The 12,494-nt window shown below is 35.8% G+C and overlaps 1 protein-coding gene across 6 annotated transcripts in view; it reads right to left on the bottom strand.

The window, feature by feature from the left end:
• Positions 1-12,494, bottom strand: part of LOC131425326 (dentin sialophosphoprotein) — a 90,135-nt gene that overhangs the window by 1,857 nt on the left and 75,784 nt on the right. For all 6 annotated transcript variants that reach the window (XM_058587135.1, XM_058587136.1, XM_058587140.1 and 3 more), the window contains 2 exons: positions 661-874; positions 69-597 (listed from right to left, as the gene is read on the bottom strand). In XM_058587135.1, the coding sequence (XP_058443118.1) occupies positions 69-597; positions 661-709 (578 nt within the window). In that variant the 5' untranslated portion in view covers positions 710-874. The remainder of the gene's footprint in view (positions 1-68; positions 598-660; positions 875-12,494) is intronic.

Here is a 12,494-nt window from a genome sequence, read left to right as displayed (position 1 = left end):
GGAAAATACACGAAACGTCATGTCAATCCAATTAGAATTGCAATAATGATTAATATATCGTAACTTACTCCTTTTCCATTCCGCGGTTGTAATTTTTCAGCTTTAGTGTTGTGATGTTCTGCTCATTTCTGGTGAAAATAGTACCGTTCTTCTTCAACCGTCCAGCTCCAGCAACTGGAGTAGGAACCGTGGATGAAATTGTCTTTTCTATGTCGCTCTCGGCCACGTTTTCAACGACCGAAACTGTACTGCTTGCTTCGACACCTGTTCTAGTGTATCTGACAATGTCTGGTCCGAAGTCTGTGTCAGCCAAACTTCCTCCGGCAAACGTGTCATCGATATCTTGCTGATGCGGTTGAACGAAAGCTTCATCCGAAACAATACTGTTCACAGTTGGAGCTGCCGGAGATCCGGTGTTGGTAGGCGACGGTTGTTGTCCGCTGGAAGCGGCTGCCATCGGTGGAAGTGATGATATGAACGAGGATCCGGGTCCAGCACGCTTCAGATATGTAGATTTGTTACTGTTCTCTTCTAGTTTTGATAGCTTGCTGGGGTAAGAATCGATGGAACTGAGTGGGGTGCATTCGATCAGGATCACTATAATTGAAAAAGATGTTTTTTATCGCACTAATAACTATGAAACCGAACATGGAGGCTTACCACCACAGACGGTGATCCAAAACCAATGCGTCCACCAATAGAGAGTCATTTTGATGGTGGAATATTGCTTCCACTTCTTAACCAAAGTTACTGCTTCTATACTCTTTCTCGACTCGTTTCCGGCTTTGAAGTTGTCGAATCAATTTACAGGTATTATTCTTTCAATTGTTTTAAATCGTAGATTTGTTTAGTAGTACAAACGTGCAGGAAATTCCTGAAAGAAAAAGAGTAGAAATTTATAAAAAAAGTGTTCTCTATTTTTGTTGCTTTGTTTTAAGCATTTATGGTTTAAGTCTCAAAGTAAGGACTAATAACACATGCGTGCTTGCGAAGAAGGTTATCGGGATATTGATCATGTCGTTTGGACATGCGTGGAGTATCGTGATGTCAGATCTCAACTAATAAATTCCTTGCGTACCCAAGGTAGACTATCCAATGTCCCAGTTCGAGACATTCTTGCTTGTCGTGACCTTTCATACATGAAACTTATTTATCATTTCATAAAGAAAATTGGAATTTCAATTTAATAAAGGCCCCTTTTAAGACTTAGTTCTGATTCCAGCTGCGTCCATGAGTTCAACCAATAGCTAAATTCGAATAAAAATTATGTAATGATACAAACAAACTCGAAACAGTTTATGAAATTATCAACAAAATGTCTGAAAATAACAGCTTATTTTATAACTTATAGAAGTTAATCGTTTGGTTCAAATAATATTTCCGAGTAGATTTCATAATTAATGACGAGTTACCTAAGATGATATTTAAGTAATAAGAGGAATATGTTTTAATAAATTCAAATCGTTGTGACTATGTTAGAATTAAATTAGGATAAGAATTTTATGTAAAAGTGATGCTACGGCGAAGAAAAACTTATGTAAACTGCCTTAAGAAATAAACATATTTATGAAAAAAAAAAAAAAATAACACATGGATCAATAAGTCCCGAGACTAACAATGAAAACAACATTTTGTTGCAAAATTTTTTTTTATTCATCAACATAATCACCTTTTAGGGTGATACAATGGTTGCAACGTTTTTCCAATTTTTCAATACCATGTTTATAAAAAAATTTATTTTTCGCTTTAAAATAAGCTTCAGTTTCAGCGATGACCTCCTCATTTGAGCCAAATCTTTTTCCCTAGAGCTTTTTTTTTAAGATCAGCAAAGAGCCAGTAGTCACTGGGGGCTAAATCTGGCGAGTATGGGGTGTGGGGAAGCAGATCAAAGCCCAATTCGTTCAATTTCGCCATTGTTTTCATCGACTTGTGACTGTTCCATCAAAAGCAATCGCGGCACCCACTTGGAAAAAACCTTTTTCATGCTCAATTTTTCATGAAGGATAGTAAATACACTTCCATATGATATCTGTGTCATCTCAGCAATCTCACGGAGCTTCACTTTACGATCTTTCATTATAATTTTTGTCACTTCACTCACATTTTCCGGTGTAACGGCTTCCACAGGTCTACCCGAGCTTTCCGCGTCATTTGTGTCGGTACGACCACGTTTAAACTCGGCGAACCACCGACAAATTGTTGCATTTGATGGACAAGAGTCCGGATAACAATTTTCAATCCATTGTTTCGCTTGCACGGTGTTTTTACCCATTAAAAAACAATGTTTTATCAAAACACGAAACTCGGTTTTTCCATTTTTTAAACAAACTACAAAACGACTTTACTCCAACCTCGATAACTCAGCTGTTTCTGGTCGGATCGACTTAAAATTTTATTTAAGCAAAGGCAAAGGTTAGTACTCTAGAAAGACGTGGTTACTGGTTTACTACGAGCGCCATCTCTGCTTTAGTCTCGGGACTTATTGATCCATGTGTTATGTAGAATTTAAATTAACATAGATGCAATTAACTACACTGAGGCCTTTTTTACGCGGATTTCCGAAGTTACGCGGTTTTTTTATGCAAATTTTCAATGTTATGTGGTTTTCTTGTTTTGTCTTAGAAATGCATAAAACTTCGAGGTCTGGTGTTATCCCGATTTTCTTCTAGTCAACTCTATAAACTCAGAGAATTTTTGATATTTTTGACGTAAGACTTTTTTCGTTCTTTACTATGCTCACCTGGGTGCATTTTCAAAATTTCACAACACGAAAGTGTAACGAAATTACTACAGATTTGTTTTCTTAATAACTTTTATTACGAAAACATTGTTATATAGTGAAAAAATAGGTCCAAACACTAAACATTAAAATCAACCGAATCTATAAATAGACCCTGTTGTACGTTTGCTAGCATTAGTCTATGAAAATCATGAACGGAGACACTTCGGGTGCGCCGGCTGCCATCTAGGCCAAGATAGTGGAACTACACCCAGCACTATTTAACTGGTGCTTCAGTCAATGGCGATTATAAGGTTTCGTTCATCCAGTCTTAACGCAGAAAAAACGACAGCTAGTTCTTCTGTGAGCACATCTGCTGTTGAACATTCGCAGTGTGAGTTTTGCTTTAAATAAAAGTGATTGCAGCATCCAGCCTATGATCGTTTGCATTTCAAGAAAAGAACACGAAAAGTGGACAACGATAGGGTAAATTATACAAAATCAGCCGTTCTAATGGATCTAAATGTTATCTAAAGAAGTATAATATTACTTTCCTTGCAAATCGAAGGTAAAAACCTGTTTTAATCCACCTAGTGGTGTAGTGATGCCTTTCTCATATCAATCATACCATCATATATAATACTGTGGTATCATTAAAAATAATTTTCTTCGGTTTCCAAAAATAATAACCGAAATCGGTTTGTTTGACCATCTACTGATAAAAACTATTGATTTGAGAAGATTTGAGGTCGATTTAGAAAACTTTTTACGGGTTTTCGCCCTTTTCAGTAATAGTATACAATTTTTAACACACTTTACCTTATATTTCCGGATCCGGAAGTCGGATCCAGATGAAATTCAGGAATTACGTATGGGACCACAGGACCTTTCATTTGAACCTAAGTTTATGAAAATCGGTCGCGCCATCTTTGAGAAAAGCTAGAAAACATATTTTCATTATTTTGCACATTTCACTCCATAACTCTGGAACCGGAAGTTGGATTCAAATAATATTCAGGAATTTTATATGGGACTACAAGACCTTTCGTTTGAACCCAAGTTTGTGAAAATCGGTTTAGCCATCTCTGAGAAAAGTTAGTGCACTTATTTTCACATTTTTTTGCACATTTTACCCCATAATTCCGGAACCGGAAGTCGGATTCAAATAATATGCAGGAATTTTGTATGAGGCAACAAGACCTTTTATTTGAATCTAAGTTTGTTAAAATCGGTTCAGCCATCTCCGAGAGAAGTTAGTGCAAAAAAACGTTACATACAAACATACGCACATACACACACAGACATTTTGCGTACTCAACGAACTGAGTCGAATGGTATATGACACTCGGCACTTCGGGCTTCGGTTCAAAAGTCGGTTTTCACAGTGATTGCATAACCTTTCTATATGAGAAAGGCAAAAAGGCGGGTGAATAATGTCAAAGTCGTAACTGAATGTCGGTTATACAAAAAACACTAGCACGCTTTCTTCACACTTCCGAATATAAGTTAGTTGATCGATTGTGTGAATTGTGCAACTAGAATATGAAACGATGCACCGATTACATTAAAGTACAGATTAGTTAGATTGAATAGCTACTATTCTAGAACTGTTTGTTCTAAGCTTGAAACAATTCCTTTTTTATATGGTAATATAGGCTAGGTACAAATAATAATAATAATAATAATAATAATAATAATAATAATAATAATAATAATAATATTAATAATAATAATAATAATAATAATAATAATAATAATAATAATAATAATAATAATAATAATAATAATAATAATAATAATAATAATAATAATAATAATAATAATAATAATAATAATAATAATAATAATAATAATAATAATAATAATAATAGTAATAATAATAATAATAATAATAATAATAACAATAATAATAATAATAATAATAATAATTATAACTATTATTATTTTTATTATGAAATAATACTAATAATAATGGACGAACGGCCAAATTTTATAAAGTGTTTTTAAATAATAAAATCAATCATTCAAATTATGGTTAAAGCCGGGGTAAAATAAATGATATAAAAAAAAAATCATTCAAATTATCGATTATTCTGCGCGGATTCAAGCTAATCAACAGGATGGAAAATAATAAAAAATATTTTATTATTGTTGTTATTACAATTCATTATTATTAAAACTATCTTGAAAAACAAATAACATCAGAGGTATGTTCGAGATAAGTAAACAAACCGTTATAATAAATAACTATATTAAAAAAATATGCCCGTCATGATAGGAAAATTTAGCATAAACTTACCATATCGGCTTCCAATGAAAACCGAATTTTGAATCCCGCTCACTCTAAACACTTTTTTAAACAAATGTGGATTTTAAGCGTTATTGAGAAATTCTTTACTTTCGCAACATTTAAAGCTGTATTTTTCAGGAAAAATAAAGTAAAGATTAATATGTATATATGGCAACCCTGCTCCGCACGGCATATTGCGAAACGACACTTATACTAGTACTAGCGGACCTCTGTACACTTCGTAGCGCAATAATATTAGATTGGATGTAGATAATCAAAACTACTTATCAATTTTAATGATTATTGAAGAAAAAATCATAATTATGCTATATGGTAGTAGCCCCAACCTTTTTATATCGCGGACAACAGGACAAAATATATAAAACCGCTGGTTTGCCGAAACGCGAACAGGCAGTGTACAATTTTCCATTTGATAAAAACTCTAAATTCACGCTACATACTCATAACGATTATTGATGGTAACAGAAAAGTTAAAGGGATGAGAAAATGACGTGGAATGGAAACTTTTTCTTATTTTATTTTGCCATTCAAAATTGTTTCCTCAACAACATTTGCGATCAACTTTTGAACTTGAAATTTTTTTCTGTACTTGTTCCCCTATTTACTGCTCTTTATTTTGTTTTTTTTTTTTTATATCGTTTATTTATACCCGGCTTTAACCTATCTCTTTATTTTGTACTTTGTGTGCTTGTTTCTGTAAATTGTGTGTTTGTTCCTGTACTTTCTGTGCTTGTTTCAGATTTTTTTCTGCGCTTTCTGTACCTGCTCCAGTATTTTCTGTATTTGGTACTGTAACTTCTGTACTTGTACTCTGTACTCTGTACTTACTTCTGTACCAGTATTTTCTGTACTTGTTTCTCTCATTTCTGTACTTGGTTTTGTACTTTCTGCGCTTGTTCCTGTATCTTCTTTATTTTGTCCTGAACTTTCCTGCTGTACTTGTTCCTCTTATTTAGTACCTGTAGTTGTCCCGGTGAACTTTATTTTGAATATTCTAAAGTCAGAATAAATTATTTCGAATAGTCTAAAGTCAGAATAATCGAACGACCCTTATGATTGCTCGCGATCAGTGAAGTAGAATGGTATTTTTCTCGCACAGTGAGAAGTATTATCCTTCATGTTCCGTAAAAATTAATCACCTGACAATTGTTTTTGATTCGATCTCAACATTTTTCCCCAAAACAGGTACACACGTACACTTCGCACTTTAAAGCTATTTTTTCCTGCTCTTAAAAGTCCCAAATGACCCAAGCAAAATACAACCAGACTCATTTTGATCATTTTGAGTGTCGATGATTTCCCAAATCTCGGTTCCTCGGTAATGTAATAACAGGAAGCAAACGGGATGGTTCGAGTACATTGGACGTAACTGTTCTTAGCCACTCAAACACAAATAGTTTGAAATTTCGAAGTACTCTGGGTTGATATAATATGGATCGTGTTTGGGCCAATTGAAGACATTTGGACTCAAAAAAATAACCGAACTTGCAATTTGAAGCAATTGACGAAATTTTGAGGTCGTTTCGAGAAAAATTTACACAAAATCTCGTCCTTCAAAGGTATAGCATGGGAAATGCTATGAAAAATTTAAGCCGAAAAAACAGAAAGCATCCTTCTAATTCGAATGGAATTGTTCCAACAAGTAGAGAGCCGAACAGCTTTGGATAGATAGTAAGTTGTTTAATTAAGCCCGGAGTTAACCTATCACTGGGGGTAAATGGTGTTTGAGTTAACGGTGTTAATTTGAAGTGGCAGCACATCTCAATCCTGTTATCTCTGAATAAAATTTCAGCGCATTGTGACAGCAAGAATTATATCTATCGTGAAGATAGGATTGACATTTCTGGAGTTTTAGGAAAATAACGAATCATATAAAAACGTTAATCACTCTCTTTTCTAATAGTCGTTCTATAATTTGACTTGACGGCATTGAACCCAAATTCATATATCGGAAAATGGAAACCTGTATGCTGTTCATTTGGCGCCCTTACTAAATTGAACATGTGATTCGAAATAAAGAAACACGTGAATCAAGTAGGCTCAGTGAAATTTTTGAACAAATCAGCCCGTTGGGCGCCAAACGATTTTATTAATAATCTAGTATTCATATTTTGCTCTACAGTCCCGCATACGCATGGCTGCCAGATGGCTGACTAAATGCTGCCAGCTGGAAAAATATGGCTGGCAGACATACTGGTAACCGACTGCCTCACCGCTGCCAGATATTTATTTATTTATTTATTTATTTCTTATTGGGTTCATCGGACATATGTCTAAATGAACCGACAGAGTGGGAAAAAGCCCATATGAGTTGAACAAATTTCATGCCATTCTCAGACAGGCGCAAAAACCACTATCTTTTAAACAACAAACACAAAACAAAAAGTAATTACAATGCGTCAAGTGAAATAAATTAACACATAGAAAAAAAACAGTCCTTATAATATAGTTCGTTTCATTCTTTCTGCGAAGCGACGGGAAGGCTCATCAAACTCAAAAATTGTTTCAACAGAAGTAAAAGCTCGTGTGCACGCAGTTATAGGTTCGTTACTTCCAAATAAAGTCCTGTGAAATCCGTTTTGAAGTAGAGTCGTATATCGCAATGGTCTGCTTGGTACTCGAAAACTAATTTTGCTACGCAATTCTGGAGCATCGATCTCCCCGTTTATTAATTTCGCAATAGTCAATGCCTGTTGAATTTTTCTTCGGCGCTGTAGAGTATCGATTCCCAATAATTGGCATCTGTCCGGGTATGGTGGCAAGTTTACAGGATCTCTCCAAGGCAAATGTCGTAATGCCATGCGAACAAAACGTTTCTGAACACGTTCAATTCTAAGGCTCCACGATATTTGATACGGACACCAGATTACTGAAGCATTTTCCAGAATCGGGCGGACGAGTGAGCAATATAAAGCCTTCAAGCAAAGCGGATCTTTGAAGTCTTTAGCAATTTTAGAGATGAATCCCAGCTGACGGGAAGCTTTCGAAATAACTAACGACCGTTGGACATCGAACGTCAATTTTGCATCCAGTTGTACACCAAGATCACACACCTGAGTCGCTCTAGATAAAATTGTTCCATCAATGTTATAGTCGAATATAATGGGACGTAGAATCCGATGAAATGTGATAACTTGGCATTTGGTTACATTGATAATGAGTTTATTTTCCTTGCACCAATTTGCGAACCTTGTAAGCAAATCTTGCAGTCGTTGGCAATCCTCAACACTACGAACGGCGAGATACAGTTTCAAATCATCTGCGTAGATTAATTTACAACCAGATCCCAAGAGTAATGCAACATCGTTGAAAAATACTACAAATAGCAAGGGTCCCAAGTTGCTACCTTGCGGAACACCTGATTTATTTGAGAATTCGGACGACGCAACGTTATTGATTTTTACACGCAGTTGTCTATCGGAAAGATATGAGTTCAGCCAAGACACAAGTTGCGATGATAAACCAAGTCGAGATAATTTACACAACAGTATTCGATGATCAATCTTGTCAAACGCTGCTTTTAGATCGGTATAGATCACATCCATTTGTGCTTTTGCCTCCATACTAGAAATACATTCAGACGTTAAGGTTAACAAATTCGTTGTAACTGATCTACCAGGCATAAATCCGTGTTGATCAAATGATATGTAGTTCTTTGCACGATCTAAAATAGCACCACTCACAATTATCTCAAATAATTTCGATGAGGCCGAGAGGCTAGTTATTCCTCGATAATTTGCGACATTTCGTCGATCACCATTTTTGAAAACAGGACACATATATGACTGTTTCCATATGCGAGGGAATCTGCATTGCTCGAACGATCGGTTGAAAATAACACTTAGTGGTTCAGCTATGGAGGATATGCAGCGACACAAGACAACGGCAGGTATTCCATCCGGACCAGGTGAAAAAGAGCGCTTCAGTTTTTTTGCCGCTTGTTCAATCATGTGAGGTGTAACGGTGAAAATGTCCAAATCAAACAAATCAGATGGAACACTTGCAGCTGCAGTATTCGCTTCGCTAGGCGATGTAGAGTTGCTCGAAAAAACACCAGTGAAAAATTTTGCAAACAACTCACATGACTCAGGAACAGTAGTAGCAATTTCATTGTCAAGAAATACATTGGTTGGAATAGATGAACATTTTCTCTTTGAGTTAACAAAACGCCAAAAGCTACGAGGATTACGTTGGAGATTTGTCTGAACTTTGAGTACGTACGATTTATACAAAGTGGCATTCAGTGTACGATATGCATTGACAGAACGGTGGAAATTAATGGCGGTTGCTAAACTCCGATTACGCTTAAGCTTACGTTGATATGAATTCCGCAAACGTTTCAGTTTACTCAATTCTGATGTGCTCCAAGTTGGAGAGACAGACGGTCTGACGCGTGGTAAGTTACATTGAAGCCAATGATTGATTTCTCCGCAAAAAACTTCAGCCATATCATCTACGTCATCTGTTGCGAACAATAAAGCCCAATCAATATTTCTCAAGTGATCAGAAAGTGCAGAGAAGTCCAGCAAACGAAAGTTCAATGGGCATGCAGTGTTGCTATCATCAGTCGATGGCCGTCGAATGCTAACAATACTGGTGGGCAGATAAATTGAAAGCGGTGGATGATGGGTGTCAACGGGAAGCAGCGGGGCACAGTTGCGGTCGATCCTAGCTTCACAATCAGATGGGCAGAGAACAAGATCAAGTGTGCGACCGAGTGGATTGTGTACAAAATTTTTTTGCTCTAGGCCTAAAAATTCGAAACCGTCGAGCAGCGTGTGGCTAGCAGGTGACAATTGAGCGTTGCTGTATATAGCGTCAACATTGTTCGTATCCCATCTAATACGAGGTTGGTTATAGTCACCACACACGAGCACTGAACCATTAGGCGAGCAATTATCAAACAATTCATGTAATGCCGCAATATGTTCGTTGATGACGTGTACATCCTGACTTCGATCAGGCGGTATATAAACTGCACATATTTTAATATCTTTACCTTTAATTCTCGCTGAGACGGAGACTTGCTCAATATTTCGCCCGTTTATCAGATTCATCGTACTGCTGACATACTTTTGAGCCACTGCGACAAGAACACCACCAAACCGAGATTTGCAACTGTTGCGGGGACAGCGATCACACCGGAACACATTATAAGCCGTACCAAATAGCTGAATTGAGTTGATGCAATCGTCAAGTCCGGTTTCAGTGAAAATAATCACGTCGAATTCGCAATCGATGGAATTCAGAAACAGATCATCAATTTTGGTCCTCAGTCCTCTCACATTTTGGTAATAAATAGATATACTGCCATCACAGTCGGAAATTCGCTGCAAAGGATAGTTATTGAATGCTAGTAATTGAACAGGAACGTTTGAGTACTCGCCTCTGATGGAAGCCCTTGAGCTTCCATCATCCACCAAAGATCGCATATACAACTCAAACGATACAACCGTATCCACCAGGATTTTTCCACATTGACATTTTCAGCGAAGGTGAGAAGATGAAAACGCTCGGCTAACTTAGATACAGGCGACTTTGTTTTGTCAAATTGGATTTGACAACCGTCACTGAATTAATTTTGGTAGCCGCCTGGTGGCCATGGCTGCCCAGGTAGCCAAAACGCTATGCGGGGTCTAGCTAGCATTCAACAATTCGATACGCGCCTAACAATCATCGAAGATCTAGCATGCATTGAATGGAAAATTTCCAATTCCAAACGAACCAATTTTCTAGTTTTTCTCTACTTTCCCGAAGGATTTTCCTTATGAACTATAGTCTAAACCTCCGCAAAAACGTCACCTTTCGAACAATAAAAATCATTTGTAGATCGGTCCACGCATACCAAAGAACATCAGCTACACACACATTTTACGCTATTATTATTATTATATATATATATATATATATATATATATATATATATATATATATATATATATATATATATATATATATATATATATATATATATATATATATATAGATATATATATATATATAAAGATGTGTTCTACATCAATTGAACGTGTTAGAAATGGCGGAAAATTTTTCTACTTCCATTTTGAAGAATCTGATGCTTTTGGTAGGAAATAGAGAAAAATTCAATTAGTTCTTAAGACCATCGTCCAAGTACCGCGCGCATGGTACTAGCATGGCTGGTTCTAGGAAAATTTCTAAGAAAAATTTGAAAAATTTTCCAAAACCAAAAACATACAGACCTTTGAAAAACTTTTATCTATCTGCAGGCTAAAAATGACTGGAAAATTTGGAGGATTTTCCGAGTCTTATCAAAAATAGCTCTGAAAACGAGTGTTTTGTGATCTTTCGCAATTATTTGGAAAAATAATGCGATGGCATGACAGTTTTTTCAAATAAACCTTATGCTGGCTACAAGAATTACATTCAGACACATTTTTTAAAAAGCTTTTCATGCTTTTCATGGAAATTAGCGAATTTCATATAACCGATATCGTTGTATTTTGAAGATTTGGAAATACTGAATGATATACAAATTATTTAGTAACGATGCTAATTCAATTTATAAACAGAATGATGTTAGTTTTGTAAAGTTTTCTAAGTTTTCCACAGAACAAGATCAATTTTTCAATGAACTGAAGAAAATACGCTTTAGTTTGAATGTGTGTAATAATTGTGAAAGGTCACAGTTATTACACACAATTACAACTGCGTTTATGGTTTTGGCAAATTTTTCAAAATTTTCATCGAAAATTTCCTATAACCACCCACGCGCAGAGTATTTGGACGATGGACTTAATGGTGATCTATGGCACTGAAAAGTGCCTTGAATTGTCACGAACAAACGGGATCTATATTTAGATCTGAGATGGTTCTTGGTGTGCATACTGATGACTTCAGCTGGCAAGCTTCTGGTGTGCTTTCGCTGTGTGCCCGGCCCGATGTTACTTCGACAACCGTTGCGCAGAAAATGATAGAAAAAGCGAAATCTACATCTTTTATATCGATGGAGCAGCAGATATTTTGATCTCTTCCTCAGAACGCGTTCTGATTGGCTGGTGCTGAAATGGATCAAGTCAGACAGGTTTTTCAATAGTGTACTAGTGTGTCAATGTTGTTGCAATATAGGTTCAAGTTAAAAAATTTCGAGTCTATCGGTAGTTAGATCATATAAATCCTTCCACAGATCACTGAACTAGCTTTCAAAATAGGAGAAAATCAAACACGCGTAATGTGTATTCAGAAAAGTTTAATTTTGAATTATTTGAGATTATGTCACACAACTGAAACTATATTGAACTAGAAAAAAAATTTTATTTTATTTTGGGAATACTTCAAAAATAAAATCGTTGTGAGAAATTAAAATTCTAAGATTTTTCTGTGCAATCTTGTTGCTTCAAATGAGAAGTGCGAACACTTTTCAAAGCAAATGACTGCTATGTTAATAGACACATGAAGACACTTAATAAGTACATATTTGAACAG

This window comes from Malaya genurostris, chromosome 1 (genome assembly GCF_030247185.1).
Source record: "Malaya genurostris strain Urasoe2022 chromosome 1, Malgen_1.1, whole genome shotgun sequence".
Lineage (NCBI taxonomy): Eukaryota > Metazoa > Arthropoda > Insecta > Diptera > Culicidae > Malaya > Malaya genurostris.
The sequence above is the reverse complement of the archived record's forward strand: the minus strand, read 5'-3'. Positions and strand labels throughout refer to the sequence as shown.